This window comes from Eucyclogobius newberryi, unplaced genomic scaffold (assembly GCF_026437365.1).
Source record: "Eucyclogobius newberryi isolate DKJ021-1_F unplaced genomic scaffold, fEucNew1.0.hap1 SCAF_19, whole genome shotgun sequence".
NCBI lineage: Eukaryota > Metazoa > Chordata > Actinopteri > Gobiiformes > Gobiidae > Eucyclogobius > Eucyclogobius newberryi.
Genome location: NW_027315823.1, coordinates 32,201,595 through 32,220,828, shown reverse-complemented (window position 1 = coordinate 32,220,828; position 19,234 = coordinate 32,201,595). Strand labels below are relative to the sequence as shown.

Here is a 19,234-nt window from a genome sequence, read left to right as displayed (position 1 = left end):
TTTTGCACCTCGTCACTTTCCACCATTGCCATTGTTGGGATCAAGTTGGAGTGGCTTGTTTGGTTTTCTCAACATTTCTTCAAACAGGGGGATATTTAACTTATTTTATTTTGTATTCTTATAATGTTTGTTTTTTCTTTCTTATGACCTGTGCTCAAGATGGCGGCTCACGTCTGGACCTTTACCACAAACTGCTTGTTCAAAAGACTCAACACCATCACCACCACCGCAGCGCTGCAACACGTAACTTTCCTTTTCCTCTCACGTGCAGTACCAGTCTACAGACACCAGAGGGCGTCAGTGCTGCAGTAAAAGCACAGAAGAGGCGCTGAGGTGAGTCACAACATCTGCAGAAAAAACACACAACACGAGTGACAAGCACGCGATGTCAGATTGGCTGTGATGATGTGATGATTGACAGTCATGGTCCCAAACTCAGGTCCATCAATGCGGTGACCCACATCGGACAGCTCTGATGTCACATCTCCTGTCCTTCTCTCTCTATTGTTCTCATCCGTCGCTTTTCCCTCGTCTCTCTTCTCTGTCTGCACCTCTTACCACCACCACTCCTCCCCAGACTCTCTTTCCTCTCTCTCTCTCTCCCTCATCTTATCTCCCCCTCCTTCTCTCCCCGACCTGCTTATCTTTCCTTTCTCTCCATCTCCCTCTTCCTTCATTCTTCCCCTCATCTCTCTATCTCCCCAAGTCTCTCCCTAATCTCAATCTCTTCTTCCGCTCTATATCCCCCTCACTCTCCCTTCTTACCTTCCCCCCCTCTCTCACCCGCCTCTCACTACATGGATTCTCTCTTTCCCTCCTCTCAATCTCTCCCTCTTCTCTCTATTCTCCCATCTCGCCCCTCTCACCTGTCCCCCTTTCCTTCTACTCTTACTATATTGATTCTCTCTCACTCTCTCTCTCACACACACATACACACACACACACACGCACACAGGTTTTGCAGGTGTCAGATGGAGGTAAATTGATTCAAAGTCGTGGGTGTCGTCTCATCTCTGTCCTGATCACATTGTCCCTGAGGTAATAAAAGCAGATAGAAGAAACATGTTTGTGTTTGTGTATTTTACTTGTTGTTTAAGAAGACCATAGGAATGACTCAGGAATAGTAAGTAGCTTCACAAAAGTAAATCCTCCATCACTATAAACATCCACCTGTAATTGTTTGTCATTGTCGAGAAGCCTCCAGTTTGTGTGTCCAATTTAATAAACCTTCAGCGAAGATATGAAGTAAACATATTCAAAGTTTGGTTTCAATCATAATAATAGTTGTTAGATTATGATTTATAAACATTAAATATTGTCCAATCATAAAGTGAGAGTGCATATGTTTCAGCCTGTAAGACAGCACCTTTAAAGACGCACTATGTGACTTTTTGTCTGTAGGGTGGAGTGTTCTGCTGTCTACTCTACAGTGCAGTTATATTATATATATATATATATATATATATATATATATATATATATATATATATATATATAATGTGTTAATGGCTGAGTCCCCACATATTTAATTTACTTAATTTAATCATTTTTTGAGCACAAGATCACCCTTTGCCTTGTCTCTGAACACCCTGATGTGTGAAGTTCAGGGTTTTTGGACCGAACTGCTCATTTATTATATAAAGTTGTATTTTTATAGAACCTAAGCTTTGTGTACGTAACATTTTTGTACTTAAGCCTCATGAATGAGATGCCTGGCTTGTCACTCTGTTTGGTGGCCTGTTTGTCTCTACAGAGGTAGATCAGTTTAATGTCATACTGTGGAACATTCAGGAGACAAGCCGATGGCGAAACCTCCACCAGAAAAGTGCATAGCTTTGTTTGCAACCAAATCCTAAATGATCTTGTTTCAGTCATGAAATGACAAGAGCAAATAGGAAACGGGTGAATGGTTCAGAGCAGTGTGAAGGTGCATATTAGCCGTGCTCTGGTCCCCTCTGCTGTCTGCTGTGGCATAAATACAGAGTTGACTTGTTTGAATGGTGCACTGAGGTAGTGCCAGTCTCTTTGGGTGGCCACACTTCTCATGCGGGACACTTCCTCCTCTCTCCCACTGACGGGTGACCCCGGAGTAAAGGCACGGGGGCAGGGGCATTCACAGCGAAGGGAGTTCCTAATGCCACTGCTACATCCCGCCTGGATACCACCAACATACACCCAAAAACCTTCACAGATATTTGTAAATAGTGGTTTGAAAATCAGCATGGGTGGTTATGACGTCCCATCGTTCATCATTTGAGGGTGACAGGTGTAATGCAGTGAGTGTGAATGGGGCATGCTTTTGTGGTGATGACGGAGTGACTTCTGCTCCAAACAAAGACCCAGAGTTTGTATTCACTGATGTCGTCCCGGGCTGCAATAATAAGTCGCTCCAAGTCACGGCTTTTTACCAACTTCCCACCAATAACAGACAACAAGGAAGTACAGGGCTGTATTTGACTTTGGCCCTCAAATGAATGAGTGTTGAATCTGAGGAATTTTAAATAAACTGTGTTTTAGATAATTTAATGACTTCCAGGAATTAAATAAAATGTTCCTCTAAACTAAACTTCAGCGCAACCCTCTGGTTAGCCTCTGCCCTGCTCTTAAGGTTGAGATACACTTTATTATTATTTCCTCTGCATTTGAGCCGTCCTTCAGTGCTGCTGGGACAACCTGCAGGAGCCACATCTCCAAGGACCTGAGTGGATTTGACCTATTGTGAAAGATGTATTATCTTATCTTATTTATCTTAATTACTGTTAAAATATACAGCAAAATGTACATTGCAGATTCTGTTGTATTACCTTTACAGGCTTGAATTTATTTTGATATATTTTTTACTTTACTTAACTTTAGTTTGGGAAGACTTCAAATAAGCTACTTCTATTTGATGCAATTATTACCCAAATAAATCCAGAGGCAAATTACAAATAAACTATTTAGTTAATTGAATTTTGTACAAAGGTTTTTGTTTTTTTCCAAGCATGCTTTTTACTGTTAATTGAAGTCCCAGTATACAGACTAAATTATTAACATGTTCTTTGTTTGACCCTTTTTTCAAAATCGCTGAAAAACAGTAGCCAACAAGTTTGGTAGCAGTACTTGCACTTGCAATTTTTAGCCATGCAGCAGTACTTTTACTTCAGTACAAATGTGCATTACTTTCCAGAAGTACAAATACAAACAAACTCCCACTAAAACCACCTCGCCACAGTGTTCAGCGCCATCTAGTGGACCCTCGATGCAACTACAGCGCGCACAACAGGCTGCTCTTTTACAGATTACGTGCTTTAATCTGTTCATCATCTTGTAAAGGTGCTTTCAGCCACACTGAATGAGGGAATTAGTCAGGTTTTGGTTTGTTTCCTGGCACTTTTACGCGCCAAAGGAGGCTTTACGCGTGCGTTCCTTTAACAGGCTGCATTTCTTGTTATAATAGCCCAACAAGGCAAAGCCAAGAATATAAAAAATGTTCAATCCAGAAAAGTTGTACTCTTCTAACTCTGTGCGTCCCTTGGTGTCCGTGCGCGGTGCAGTCAGTGCGCATTGGTCAGCACATGGCGCGTGTCCAACTCCAGGCGCTTGAGAGGTGCGCGCTCGCGGAGTTGGAGCGCAGTCGTGTTCTCCATCGGCTCACACAGGACCTCATCCCTCCGGCGCGACAGGATCCTCCATTTGAAGAAACTACAAAAGCAGACAAAACGTCAACACCATCACGCACAGAGGTTTTCGTTGGTCGTGTGTTGGACCCTCGTCTCGTTGGACCTCCCGCTGAGGCTGAACTGTCCCGTGAGCTGGAAAAACATTGTTGGTGGGAGTCAAAGGATCTGTCTCTGGGACGAGGACACTGGTGAGTACAGAGCAGGACTAGAAGAGTAGACTGAAGCTCTGTTCAAGTACCAATTCTACTTCCCACTTTTATCAATGTTTTTTATAAGTAATTTTGACTTAACATTGTATTCATCTTAGTTTTCATGCAGGTTTTGAAAAAAAAAAGGATCAATCTTATTGGTTTGATTGTTTGACAAGGACTGCAGCTCACTGGATTCTGTAATTAGTTTGAGATGGGTTACTTCTTGTCTCACTTACACACTCAATGAATGTTTACAATAGTTACTGTTATATCATATAGTTTTATGAATACGATCCACAATCAAGACACTTTCTACATTTTGTTGGGCAATTTTTCAACTCTTTTCTTTCTTGTACTCACATTAATACATCATCTTATATTCCTTAGCGCCCATGTGCATACACGAGCGGCAGTAGGTCACACCATTACTCACAAAGTCAGCAGGTCTACAGGTATCTCATTCTGATGTAGCCTTGGACAAAACGCATCTCACTTAATGCACTCTGTACATCACAGCCACATCTCTGTCAGTCAGTCTCGGGGCAGCCGTGAAAAATAAAAGACCACATCTCTGGGTCAGTCCCTTATTGCATGTGTGTGTTTTCGTGCCTCTTTAGCATGAGTGGAAGTCATGACGGCTGAGAAGAGTGGTCCAGTGATAAACGGTAAACCTGAGGACTCTAAAGACGAGGACAGTTCTTGCGCCAGCTCTCGGCATGGGGACTACAACGAGAGAGGCCATTGGAACAACAAGATCGAGTTCATCCTGTCTGTGGCCGGAGAGATCATCGGTCTGGGCAACGTGTGGAGGTTCCCCTACCTCTGCTACAAGAATGGAGGAGGTAAGAAGTTAAGTAAAGAGAAAACCTTAACTGAAGAAGACAATCCGTTTCAATTATTTTGAAACAAGAGCGAGGATTGTGGTTAGTTTGTCATGTAATCAAAGCAGTTGTGATGACGATGCAAAAACATGGATTCAATCAATTGTCTTTACTTTACTTCAGCATTTCAAAGATACTAACACCAGCAACAAGGGGTCAGTTTTAGATGCTGCTGTACGATAAAAATGTGTACTTATGTGACTTTCCACTTTATGTTTGTGATCTATAAAAAGACAGCATTGCATAGAAATGAGCCGTCTGGTCCAAAAACTCTGGACTTTGTTTGTTCAGTCGAGAGAGTTTGTGTTTTGTTTATTACGTTCACTTTTTGTAAGAATTTGATGTAAAGTTTTATAAATGAGAGCCGGTGTCAGGAGTGTCTGGAAGTACTTGAGTTTATTTCCTCTGTAAGCCTTTAGTTTTTGAGTTGTTTAGTCAATCAACATCTTGATCAGTCGATTCATTATTTGATTGAGATTACAGTAGAAAGGACAAGGCTTGGAGTTGGGTTTTTATGTTGAGTTTTGGGGGTAAATCGTAAGTTTAATCTAGTTTTTTATTATGAAGACACTGTTTAATAGTACTTCTCATTTTGCTTATTTTTATTGTGTCTTGTACATGCAGTGCAGAATGGGTCGAGGTGTTTGGTTGGATCAGAATTTTGAGAGATGGTTCCATGTCCCCTTTAGTCTAATCGATGCACAACGCATGTAACCTAGCATAAATCAACCAAGAATTGTTTTAGTTGAACGACCTAGTCTCTTTTTACAAGCATTTTCCATGACTTACAGCTGTGTGTCCACAGTGTATGCAAATGCATACAAACTGTTAAACAGTTATTACGGTGCTCATCTCAACATTGTTTCTTTGTTTTGTTTGGTTAAATCTGTTGACTCTCTGAATTCTGTATAGCTCAGCCCTGGTTCTGTTGGTTACTTCATCCATGGCTGCTTTTGACACCCCAGGATCCCATGATCATGGGATCCTCTTACAGAGATCGTAGATCATGGGATCCTCTTACAGAGACTAGAGGACTGGGTGGGCATCACTGGCACTGCCCTAAACTGGTTAAGGTCCTATCTGGAAGACAGGAAGTACTTTGTTGAAATTGGTAACTGTGTCTCAGACCACATGACCTTGACCTGTGGGGTGCCCCAAGGGTCAGTCCTGGGACCCCTTCTGTTCAACCTCTACATGCTGCCGTTAGGTCAGCTGATACGCAGTGAAAATGTGTCCTATCACTATTATGCAGACGAGTCAGATCTATGTTTCACTGTCGGCAGGTGACTATGGACCAGTAGATTCACTCTGTCACTGCATCCAACAGATCAGTTTGTGGATGCAAAACAACTTTCTCCAGCTGAACTCAGACAAGACTGAAATCATCGTTTTTGGCCAGAGAAACAAAGAGAAAGTGTTAGCGGTCACCTCCAGAGTCTCGCTCTAAAACCTACAAACCAAATTAGAAATCTGAGGGTAATAATGGACTCATAGAATAATAGATGGATAATGGAATAATATACTTGAGTCCAGCAGCTTTTTACCATCTAAAAAACATTGCAAAAATCAAAACTAAAGTGTCTAAACCCGATTTGTAGAGACTTATCCATGCGTTTGTCTCCAGTAGATTAGACTACTGTAACGGCCTGCTCACTGGTCTCTCCAAACGAGCTGTAAAACAGCTGCAGTACATCCAGAACGCTGCTGCTCGGGTCCTGACTAGAACCAGGAAGTATGAGCACATTAGTCCTGTTCTCAGGTCTCTGCACTGGCTCCTGTGGCTCAGAGAATAGACTTTAAAGCAGCTCTGCTTGTGTACAAGTCTCTCCATGGCCTAGCACCAAAGTACATCTTGGATATGTTAGTGCCATATGAACCATCTCAGACTCTGAGGACCTCAGCGACCGGCCTCCTGCTGGTGCCAGAGTCAGGACTAAACATGGACCGGCCTCCTGCTGGTGCCAGAGTCAGGACTAAACATGGACCGGCCTCCTGCTGGTGCCAGAGTCAGGACTAAACATGGACCGACCTCATGCTGGTGCCAGAGTCAGGACTAAACATGGACTGGCCTCCTGCTGGTGCCAGAGTCAGGACTAAACATGGACCGACCTCATGCTGGTGCCAGAGTCAGGACTAAACATGGACTGGCCTCCTGCTGGTGCCAGAGTCAGAACTAAACATGGACCAGCCTCCTGCTGGTGCCAGAGTCAGGACTAAACATGGACCGGCCTCCTGCTGGTGCCAGAGTCAGGATTAAACATGGACCGGCCTCCTGCTGGTGCCAGAGTCAGGACTAAACATGGACCGACCGCATGCTGGTGCCAGAGTCAGGACTAAACATGGACCGGCCTCCTGCTGGTGCCAGAGTCAGGACTAAACATGGACCGACCTCCTGCTGGTGCCAGAGTCAGGATTAAACATGGACCGACCTCATGCTGGTGCCAGAGTCAGGACTAAACATGGACCGGCCTCCTGCTGGTGCCAGAGTCAGGACTAAACATGGACCGGTCTCCTGCTGGTGCCAGAGTCAGGACTAAACATGGACCGGCCTCCTGCTGGTGCCAGAGTCAGGACTAAACATGGACCGGTCTCCTGCTGGTGCCAGAGTCAGGACTAAACATGGACCGGCCTCCTGCTGGTGCCAGAGTCAGGACTAAACATGGACCGACCTCCTGCTGGTGCCAGAGTCAGGACTAAACATGGACCGACCTCATGCTGGTGCCAGAGTCAGGACTAAACATGGACCGGCCTCCTGCTGGTGCCAGAGTCAGGACTAAACATGGACCGACCTCCTGCTGGTGCCAGAGTCAGGACTAAACATGGACCGACCTCCTGCTGGTGCCAGAGTCAGGACTAAACATGGACCGACCTCATGCTGGTGCCAGAGTCAGGACTAAACATGGACCGGCCTCCTGCTGGTGCCAGAGTCAGGACTAAACATGGACCGGCCTCATGCTGGTGCCAGAGTCAGGACTAAACATGGACCGGCCTCCTGCTGGTGCCAGAGTCAGGACTAAACATGGACCGGCCTCCTGCTGGTGCCAGAGTCAGGACTAAACATGGACCGGCCTCATGCTGGTGCCAGAGTCAGGACTAAACATGGACCGGCCTCCTGCTGGTGCCAGAGTCAGGACTAAACATGGACCGGCCTCCTGCTGGTGCCAGAGTCAGGACTAAACATGGACCGGCCTCCTGCTGGTGCCAGAGTCAGGACTAAACATGGACCGGCCTCATGCTGGTGCCAGAGTCAGGACTAAACATGGACCGGCCTCCTGCTGGTGCCAGAGTCAGGACTAAACATGGAACAGTCTTCCTGAAGATGTGAGACAGGCTTCTACTCTGACAATGTTCAAATCTAAGCTAAAAACAGTTTTGTTTAGCTGTACATTTGGCTGAAATGACCTCATTTGCACTCTTCTCTTTTATGTCTTGAACTGTTCTGTGATTTCTGTATTTTAATCCGCATTTTCTCCGGTTGGTTTGAATTTCCTTTAGTACAAATTGGGGTCCACAAATGAAGTTGCCTTGCCTTTGTTACTATTTTGCTTCAACATACTAGTTCATTTGTATAGAAAACAAGTGATTCTGGCTGTACATGCTGTCGTGATGGAAACAGTTTGATTAAAAAAAAGCATATTTGCCAATTTGCTGTATTATTTTTTTGCTTTGTGCATTTTTGTGGAGAAGAACCTCATAGGCCCAGGTCTGATCTTCCTTTGAGCCCATCCAGAAAAGAGGAATACTTTCTTAGAACCAATCAGAAGTAGAGTACAGACTGTTGTTTGTATAGATATCCTTTTTTATGATTGTATAATGCAGATCCTTCCTATTTGAAGTAAGTCAATGAGGCCGGTGTCTCTGTAAGGTGCAATTACAGCTCACCGTGGGGTCCGCACTAAAGGTCAGGCGTTATCCCTGACCTATTTAGGAAAATTACCCAGAACCGTGTGGCCTTTTCAAACAGGCACAGTCGCCTTTTCAAACAGGCACAGTCGCCTTTTCAAACAGGCACAGTCGCCTTTTCAAACAGGCACAGTCGCCTTTTCAAACAGGCACAGTCGACTCATCCTGACCACGATCCTGCCTCAAGATTTGAAGGTTCCCCAGACACTTTAGGTGTTATACGCACACGTGTTATTAGTGCTTTGTCCAGTTCAGTTTTAGTGGATTACATGCATTTTCATATCAAGGAATGCAAATGAGCGAAAATATTTATTATATGATAGGAAAAAAATGCAGAAGAATCCAAGATGTTGAGGTCAGAATGAATAATACAGAACTTTGAAGGTTTAGACTCAGGATCAAATTAGGCAAGGCAAGTTTATTTGTAGAGCACAATTCATACACAAGGCAATTCAACGTGCTTCAAACGACAAACGAAAATGCATTAAAGTTTTGAATATTGTCAGAGTAGAGGCCAATCTCACATCTTCAGGGAAATTGTTCTAGATTTTAGCTGCATAAAACTGAAATGTTGAAACCAGGATCAAACCAGTATCAAACCAGGATCAAACCAGGATCAAACTAGGGTCAAACCAGGGTCAAACTTGGATCAAACCAGGATCAAACCAGCATCAAACCAGTATCAAACCAGGATCAAACCAGGATCAAACCAGGATCAAACCAGGATCAAACCAGGATCAAACCAGCATCAAACCAGTATCAAACCAGGATCAAACCAGGATCAAACCAGCATCAAACCAGCATCAAACCAGGATCAAACCAGGATCAAACCAGCATCAAACCAGGATCAAACCAGGATCAAACCAGCATCAAACCAGTATCAAACCAGCATCAAACCAGGATCAAACCAGGATCAAACCAGGATCAAACCAGCATCAAACCAGGATCAAACCAGGATCAAACCAGGATCAAACCAGCATCAAACCAGGATCAAACCAGGATCAAAACAGCATCAAACCAGGATCAAACCAGCATCAAACCAGGATCAAACCAGGATCAAACTAGGGTCAAACCAGGGTCAAACTTGGATCAAACCAGGATCAAACCAGCATCAAACCAGTATCAAACCAGGATCAAACCAGGATCAAACCAGGATCAAACCAGGATCAAACCAGGATCAAACCAGCATCAAACCAGTATCAAACCAGGATCAAACCAGGATCAAACCAGCATCAAACCAGCATCAAACCAGGATCAAACCAGGATCAAACCAGCATCAAACCAGGATCAAACCAGGATCAAACCAGCATCAAACCAGTATCAAACCAGCATCAAACCAGGATCAAACCAGGATCAAACCAGGATCAAACCAGCATCAAACCAGGATCAAACCAGGATCAAACCAGGATCAAACCAGCATCAAACCAGGATCAAACCAGGATCAAACCAGCATCAAACCAGGATCAAACCAGCATCAAACCAGGATCAAACCAGGATCAAACCAGCATCAAACCAGTATCAAACCAGCATCAAACCAGGATCAAACCAGGATCAAACCAGCATCAAACCAGGATCAAACCAGGATCAAACCAGGATCAAACCAGCATCAAACCAGGATCAAACCAGGATCAAACCAGCATCAAACCAGGATCAAACCAGGATCAAACCAGCATCAAACCAGGCTCAAACCAGGATCAAACCAGGATCAAACCAGGATCAAACCAGGATCAAACCAGCATCAAACCAGGATCAAACCAGGATCAAACCAGCATCAAACCAGGATCAAACCAGGATCAAACCAGGATCAAACCAGCATCAAACCAGGATCAAACCAGCATCAAACCAGGATCAAACCAGGATCAAACCAGCATCAAACCAGTATCAAACCAGCATCAAACCAGGATCAAACCAGGATCAAACCAGGATCAAACCAGCATCAAACCAGGATCAAACCAGGATCAAACCAGGATCAAACCAGCATCAAACCAGGATCAAACCAGGATCAAACCAGCATCAAACCAGGATCAAACCAGCATCAAACCAGGATCAAACCAGGATCAAACCAGCATCAAACCAGTATCAAACCAGCATCAAACCAGGATCAAACCAGGATCAAACCAGCATCAAACCAGGATCAAACCAGGATCAAACCAGGATCAAACCAGCATCAAACCAGGATCAAACCAGGATCAAACCAGCATCAAACCAGGATCAAACCAGGATCAAACCAGCATCAAACCAGGCTCAAACCAGGATCAAACCAGGATCAAACCAGGATCAAACCAGGATCAAACCAGCATCAAACCAGGATCAAACCAGGATCAAACCAGCATCAAACCAGGATCAAACCAGCATCAAACCAGGATCAAACCAGGATCAAACCAGGCTCAAACCAGCATCAAACCAGCATCAAACCAGAATCAAACCAGAATCAAACCAGCATCAAACCAGCATCAAACCAGCATCAAACCAGGATCAAACCAGGATCAAACCAGCATCAAACCAGGATCAAACCAGGATCAAACTCAATCCGAGATCAAACCAGGACAAGTGTGAACTTACCAAGACACTTTGAGAATTAGAGAATTAAACGTCCACTTGAAACTGTACAAATGCCAGTACTATACTATATTATTTTTCGTGTGTACCTAACTCTTTGTGTCTGTGCCAGGTGCGTTCTTTGTTCCGTACGTGATCTTCTTCATCTGCTGTGGTATCCCTGTGTTCTTCCTGGAGACTGCTTTGGGACAGTTCACCAGCGAGGGAGGCATCACCTGCTGGATGAAAATCTGCCCTCTGTTTGAAGGTGAGAACTAGAGTCAGAACATTATCACAAACAGAGAAAAGAAGAAGAAGATAACTATTTTCAACCAATTGTATTTGTTTCAGGTATTGGCTATGCGACGCAGGTGATCGAGGCGTATCTAAACGTGTATTACATTGTGATTCTGGCGTGGGCCATTTTCTACCTCTTCCAGTGTTTCACCACCGAGCTGCCCTGGGCCGGCTGTGGTCACTACTGGAACACAGGTTTGTAGAAATGATCTGACACTAGTATAGGCCATATTATGCCGCTGCTGAATATTGTCTTCTAACTGCACTTCATTTTCTCTCAGGTATTTTTGTAGGTATATTCTTTAGCCATATTGCCCTGCCCTATCTGAAAACGAGTTAGAATACTCTGTTGCAATGTTTGCTTCGTCGTCAGTCGAGTGTTAACAATGTTGATCTGTTAACGTTCAAACCGTCTTTGCAAATGGTGGCAGTTAAAGCTGCACCTGGCAACAAGTCCGAATATTTGACTTACACTTATTATTATTATTATACTCCAGTTTTGGTAGTGCCAGTGTTAGCCTACCTTAAAGCTTAATCAATATGAAACATTACAAAACAGGACAAAATATATCAAGAATAATATCAATGTTGTTCTTTTCCTCAGAATACTGTGTCGATTATTACGGAGAAAACGCCACCAATATCACCAACCCCAACGTCAGCTCACCTGTCATCGAGTTCTGGGAGTGAGTCACTTTTTCTACTGTTGTGCCTGATTTGAAACATTTCATCATGATACAGAGCTGAGTGATACCGAAACATACCCAGAAGAAAGTGTGTGCAGTGTTGCAAAGTGTTACTGAGAAGAGTTTGTATTGCTTAACTTCAGGTCACTTGTGTCGATGTCTGGTTTTGCGGATGGATTATTAGTAAAGCAGATGATGGATACAGTATATTCATGTGCAATTGTCAAAGTCTTATCTCTCTTTTTGAATACTGCCCTGTGCTCTGGTGTCGCTGGAATAGATATAATAATATTTGTCATGCTCAAAGTATTGGTTTGTGTGCACTCATAGTTTCTTAGTGCGTGTGAAATGTTGTTATGTTAAAAGTGTGGGCAGCCTCAGAGTCTTGCCCTGACATCTTCATTATGGACACTCAGCTCTTTCAGAGGAGAGTGTACGGGCCGGGAGGACAGCTGTCGCCCAGTGAGGAGCACGAGCACTTCCTCTTGAGTCACAACACTGGCTCATGTGCCATCTATGGCCTCACTACCTCCAGAGAGATTCGAGTTCACCATAGACACCAACACCGCTTTATTTAGGTTCTTGGCCCATAGTTTTAGTACAGCTTTGCCAAATCATGTTTTGGCAGTGAACAGTACGGTAAAACATGCACTGCTGATTTGGCAATGACACTGTAATGTGATTTATCTAATCCCACGTATAAGAATATGCTGTGTGCTATTTACTGTGGATTAAATGTGCTTAACAAAGCTAAATATGTCTTATCTTTGCTCATAATTTCCCTATTATCATCCCTATTTGTGGATGAACTTAAACTAGATAATGATTGGCTCTCTGGGTGCACATAAAGCTGATACATTGAGTTGGACATTGGATAAAGTTGAATGAGTCAAAATAACCTGTGCCGCCAAACACAAAAACTGTGTCTTGTGGCCCCTGTCCAGTGTGTGCCCCGCCTAAGGCCCAAAGTCACTGGGACAGGCTCCAGTCACCCATGACCCCGAACGGGAACAAGCAGTAAAAAAATGAATGAATGAATGATGAGTGTATGTAATTGTAATAAAACCTTAATGTAAGAATAGAGGGGCCGCACCAAGAACATTTTGCTGTGATCCATGTCCCTGAGCTTGGTGTGAGAGCGGCGCTGGCAGTAGATCTTGAGCTTTGTGGTTTGATCTGAAGGAAAACACTTTCTACTATTGTTTCACCGGCGCCACACAGCGATACCTCAAAGTAATATCAAAGCAGAGGAGGAAATCCGTTTTTTTGCAACATGCACCTGTGAGAAATTGGTTAAGGTCCTGTGAGAAAATGTTTTTTCAATTTAAACAAATTCAGACATTTTTTAAAACAGAATTTCAGTATATACAACTATTAAACATTATCTAACAAAACTTTTGTCTGTTTAGTCCCAGCGTTTATAGTGCAGCTATTTAGTTTACCACCATCAGCATCAGGTGTAGGGAGACACAATATTGTTTATTCAATGTTCCGAATGGAAGGGCACAAATCTGTAATGCAAGACTAAGTCTAAGTCTAAGTGTATTGTACGTGTTGTCCCCCCCTGTCTGTAAATACCCCCCCTTTTTTATATATGTTCAGCGTCTTTGGGTCACTGAAAAGCGCTATATAAATAAAAGTTATTATTATTATTATTATTATTAAGTCTAAGTCTAAGTCTAAGTCTAAGTCTAAGTCTAAGTCTAAGTCTAAGTCTAAGTCTAAGTCTAAGTCTAAGTCTAAGTCTAAGTCTAAGTCTAAGTCTAAGTCTAAGTCTAAGTCTAAGTCTAAGTCTAACTCTAACTCTAACTCTAACTCTAACTCTAGCTCTGTGTATTGTGCTGTAGGCGGCGAGTGTTGAAGATCTCAGATGGCATCGAGCACATGGGCGGTGTGCGCTGGGAGCTGGCCGCGTGTCTGGCTCTGGCCTGGTTCATCTGTTACTTCTGTATCTGGAAAGGCCCCAAGTCGACTGGCAAGGTACGGCCCATGGGTTTGTCTGATGTGTAGCTGTATCATGCACCCCTTTTTAACGCTTTAACACTCCCCACTGGTATACATCAACTGGTTCTCTGTCTTTTAAAGTCCACAATTTGTCCAGATTTGTTATATATATGTTGTTATATATATATATATATATATATATATATATATAGATAGATATCAGTTCAATGCTTCTCTGCACAGATCAGCAACTTTGTTATCTGCTATTAGTTATTTACCATATAAAAGACTTCCTCCTTAGTGAGTCGATAGATGCAGTCCCTTTGTTTTCTACTTACTCAAACATCATGGCAGTTGAGGCCTGGAGGTACAATATTTTCAATATCAATATCTTGATTTCAGTTATATTACAGCAATTAACCAGGAATCCAAACTAAGCTTTTGGTTTGGTTCGACTGGTTTCATTTTCAAAGAGGGATTTCTCCGGCCCATACAGAAATAAATCATACATTCTGTGCCATTTAAAGTCCCTGATGTATTTTTTAAATACACACCATTAAATAACCAATATTTCTATTACTTTGGTCTAAGTTTGGTCACATTCTGAAGCCTTGATTGCCTCAGTGGCCCTTAGTAGTTAAAAATACTGGATAAAACATAACATTTATTCATTTCTGTTTGTTGTTTAGAGAGTACTTTTGTCCTCACTCTCAAACCCATGGCTAGGACCTACAATACACTACACTATCCTAAACCTTTTTCTCTTGTGAGACCATATCAGGTCTGCAGCTACTTTCCCTCCATTACACTTCTAGCTCGGCCCACTGTCAGTTTTGTCTAGCAGCCTCTCAGAGCACCTTCACAAACTCTACAAACTCCACTCTTTTGCAATACACAATGAGCCAGAGAAAGAGAGGGCACAACGAGGAGAGAGGGAGAGACTAAATTAATGGCCCGACATTGTACATGACAGTGACAAAACAACTGATGCCTATATTTCTTTGAAGTGTCTTTGTGAAGGAGTTAAAGTAAAATGGTGGGAGAAAGCTCCTTCGTCTTCGGCTCTGATTTAAGATTGATTCGTGCATTCAGCAAAGCAAAGACGCGCGATCATGAGGCGCATGCAGAGTATCTCCTCTCTCTCTCTCTCTCTCTCCCTCTCGCTCGCTCGCTCGCTCACTCACCCTCTCTCTCTCACCCTCCCTCTCTCGCTCTTGTGTCTTTGAGAATGAAGCCAGAGAAGCCCATTCAGTTGCACTAAGCTGTTTGCTCGGTTGGCCCCTGTTTTGCAGCCTTTCTCACATTGAGGCTCTCTTGGGTGAAATTTACGGCGGGGCTGCGTTTGACCAGTAAATTTGTGCCGGCTTAAATGTTTGCCCGCGGTGAGCTGGAAGTGAGCACACAAGTTCATGGAGGGAATGAATATTGGGCTCTGTATCTTCTCAATGGGGAGCAGGATTTTGGAGATGTAATCATTTGGTGGACAAATTATGGTGGGCTATGACTATTATCACTGGCTCTGGCGATAATTCAGAAATATTTAATGTTAAATCCTGCATAACATTCTGAGCTATATGTATAAATTGCAACTGACAAATGATGAGGGAGACAGTTGATTACAATAAAAGTCTTCAAAACTAAATACTAGAATGGAGAACAACTAAAGTACACAGTGGACAATGTGCACAAAATTAATCTAAGAATAAAACTGTAACCATACAAAGTCACATTAACATTCAGTGCATTATTCATTCACTTGGTGATGGTCAGCAGCTACTGAGGCCCCAGCTGCCCTGGGGCAGACTGACTTAGCCCCTCCAACCACCACCAGTCACTCACACACTACATTCATGGACTTGTGCCACTATAGTGATACACTAAACATTCAATGCTGTATATAATCTCCCACCACTATGCATTGTATAGTGTGTGTAACATGGACTACAATGTGCGTAGTATGTGCTAGGTTTGTGTTGTGAATGAACTGGTGTGTGGGCTTCTGCACATTTTCCCACAGTGCCACCTCTTTCCTCTGGGACGTCCTGTTTAAGACACACTGCTCCACTCTTTTCTCCTCTCACTCCTGTGCTGGCTCTGCTCCGCTCTTTCTGTCCTCAATTGGACTTTGACTCTGTGCCAGTGAGCAAGGGATGTATGTTACCGCCTCTGCCTTCCAAGGGGCTCAGGGCTTTGTTCGGGATGTTTTCTAAGAGTCTTGAGATGTTGTATACAGCTCCACAAACTTCATTGTCCCAAAAAAGAAAGTTGGGGTTGGTCACTGCTGGTAACTGCAGAGACTGACTGCGGCAACAACTTAGTACTTTATACTTTCAGAAGACTGAAGTTAGAGCTACCAGCAGTGGACGACAGTTCTACTTCATCCTTACTGACCTCCAGAGACGGTCGAGCACTGGATGATCATCCTTGTTCACTGGATGATCATCCTTGTTCACTGGATGATCATCCTTGTTCACTGGATGATCATCCTTGTTCACTGGATGATCATCCTTGTTCACTGGATGATCATCCTTGTTCACTGGATGATCATCCTTGTTCACTGGATGATCATCTTTTTTCACTGGATGATCATCCTTGTTCACTGGATGATCATCTTTTTTCACTGGATGATCATCCTTGTTCACTGGATTATCATCTTTGTTCACTGGATGATCATCCTTGTTCACTGGAAGATCATCTTTGTTCACTGGATTATCATCTTTGTTCACTGGATGATCATCTTTGTTCACTGGATGATCATCCTTGTTCACTGGATGATCATCCTTGTTCACTGGAAGATCATCTTTGTTCACTGGATTATCATCTTTGTTCACTGGATGATCATCCTTGTTCACTGGAAGATCATCTTTGTTCACTGGATTATCATCTTTGTTCACTGGATGATCATCTTTGTTCACTGGATGATCATCCTTGTTCACTGGATGATCATATTTGTTCACTGGATGATCATCCTTGTTCACTGGATGATCATCTTTGTTCACAATCATTCAGTGCTTGAAGCACGGCCTCTGGCAGTCATCCAGGATTCATAGATCTGCAGTTGGAGTTGGAACTTGTTTGATACAATGCCAATTAAAAGTGCACTCTTTAACTTTTTTGGTTAATACCCCAAAAATATGTTCTTACTGTGAGCTGGGTCAACTCTTTACAAATCTGACGTTTAAAGAAGTTTAAAGCCATACTTTGCACCACACTAGGCAAAGCCCTTCACCAGAAAAGTTACGCAGTGCACCTTTATTTTAAGGTTAGGATCCTGATATTACCCCAATTTGCTTTATATCAAATACATTGAAACACCTCTTTAATGGAGAGAAGCCTCATCTCTTGTGCTCCTCAACAGCTTGAGTTAATGAGGATGAGCACAGAAATGAAAAATGTTGATGATTTTTAAGTTAAGATATTGAAATATGTCAAGCAACATCATAGATATTGTGGTACCACTGGACCCTTCACTACAAAAGTATGTTAAAATGAGTTAAGTTAAATTATCCACGTCCGATTAAATTATTTTGAATTCAAGTGATGTTCATGTATTGCCCCCTGTCTATGACCTGTAAACAAAACATACACAAACAATCCCTCAGGCTCCAATGACCCCATCTCCAAGTACACTTCATGGTTTTCAGCTTCCACATTTGACCATTGAAAAAATAGCATATTTAGTTATATATTGTTAATAGCTATGGCAATGGTGCTATTTTTTCATCACGCTTTACAAAATTCATTCAACGTGTACAATACATGGAACTTGACTTTGAAAGTATTTGCACTGTACTTTCATTGAAAATTGTAGTGTAGCATCCCGCTGTTTGTCCAGCTGCTCATGTCCAGCGCCACAGCCTCAGATCACATGAGTTGTACAATGCCGTGCGAGGAGAGTGTCTAAATAAACGTGTGTGTGGTGCAGGTGGTGTATGTGACGGCCACGTTCCCTTATGTGATGCTGCTGGTCCTGCTGGTCCGAGGAGTGACGCTGCCCGGAGCCTACGAAGGGATCAAGTTCTACCTCTACCCCGACATCTCCCGCCTGTCCGACCCACAGGTAGCACACGGGACATTGGGACACGGCTAAGACATTTACACTGTGACTCTGGTTATATTATTGGACTGGTCATATAACTGAACCATTGTACTGCAAGTGGGATACTGTACACTTTATACAGAACTGCAGTAATCACACTTAGGTGCATGTGACAGGTTAGACAAAAAGTTTCACTCAAATGTATTCAAAATGATTCTATTTAAGATTTTACCGAACGATTTGCCTATGTTAACCCTATTCATAATGTTACTTCCTGTTTGGACATGGGTAGCAAATATGTTGTGGCAATTCCACAACTGTTACCTTTAGCAACCATGCTGTAAACAATGACCAAAGTCCAAATTGATTACACAATTGTTAAGATTTGATGAATGTTAATACTATATAACCCCTTTATTTTCTTAAATGATTGTTTTTGAACTGTCCGAATATGTCAGTTGCTGGTAATTTGTCTCTGCATTTTAGATGTCACGTCACTCATTGATGACATCACAGATGGATTCTGTTTTAGAACTCTACTCCCTGTAATTTTCAGGGTTAGGGTTAAAAAAAAAGTTTCACACTACTTGACTGTATATTTACCACAGGAGTATCACACCAAACTAAGTCCTGTGAGAACCATATGTACTTTACCTGAAACATGTCAGTATCCAGGGATAACTGAGATTGTGTTGATCATTTTCAGTTGTTCTATTATTAAACCGATGGAGATTTTAAGATGCTACTAAACTTGGCGTTCATTCAAAGTATTGACACATGATTTAGTGACCCAGCAGTTCAGTTATTCCACCACTCTTTGGTTTACTTTAAAAAAAAAAATTGTCTAAAGCATCTCTCTGGACGTTATACGCTGTTGATACACAAACATGGCGGATTTGCTAATAACTGTAGTTTTTTGACATTATGAATTTATTGCAAAGATTCTTACATCACATTTAGAGCAAAATGTTAAAAGTGCTCGATATAACTTTTCTGCTTTTCTGTTTCCACATTACTGCTTTGCCTGGAATGTTCCATCGTACGGCATTTAACATCGCTTGCATATTTTCAATTACAGTTTATATTGTAATTC

The 19,234-nt window shown here is 42.7% G+C and overlaps 1 protein-coding gene across 1 annotated transcript in view; it reads left to right on the top strand.

The window, feature by feature from the left end:
• The first annotated feature begins 3,607 nt into the window (after positions 1-3,607).
• The window catches only part of slc6a11b (solute carrier family 6 member 11b), a 35,237-nt gene continuing 19,610 nt past the window's right edge, over positions 3,608-19,234 (top strand). Inside the window, exons 1-7 of the mRNA XM_072452673.1 lie at positions 3,608-3,850; positions 4,471-4,695; positions 11,309-11,443; positions 11,527-11,667; positions 12,077-12,158; positions 14,006-14,138; positions 18,028-18,162. Coding sequence (XP_072308774.1) covers positions 4,485-4,695; positions 11,309-11,443; positions 11,527-11,667; positions 12,077-12,158; positions 14,006-14,138; positions 18,028-18,162 — 837 coding nt within the window. The 5' untranslated portion in view covers positions 3,608-3,850; positions 4,471-4,484. The remainder of the gene's footprint in view (positions 3,851-4,470; positions 4,696-11,308; positions 11,444-11,526; positions 11,668-12,076; positions 12,159-14,005; positions 14,139-18,027; positions 18,163-19,234) is intronic.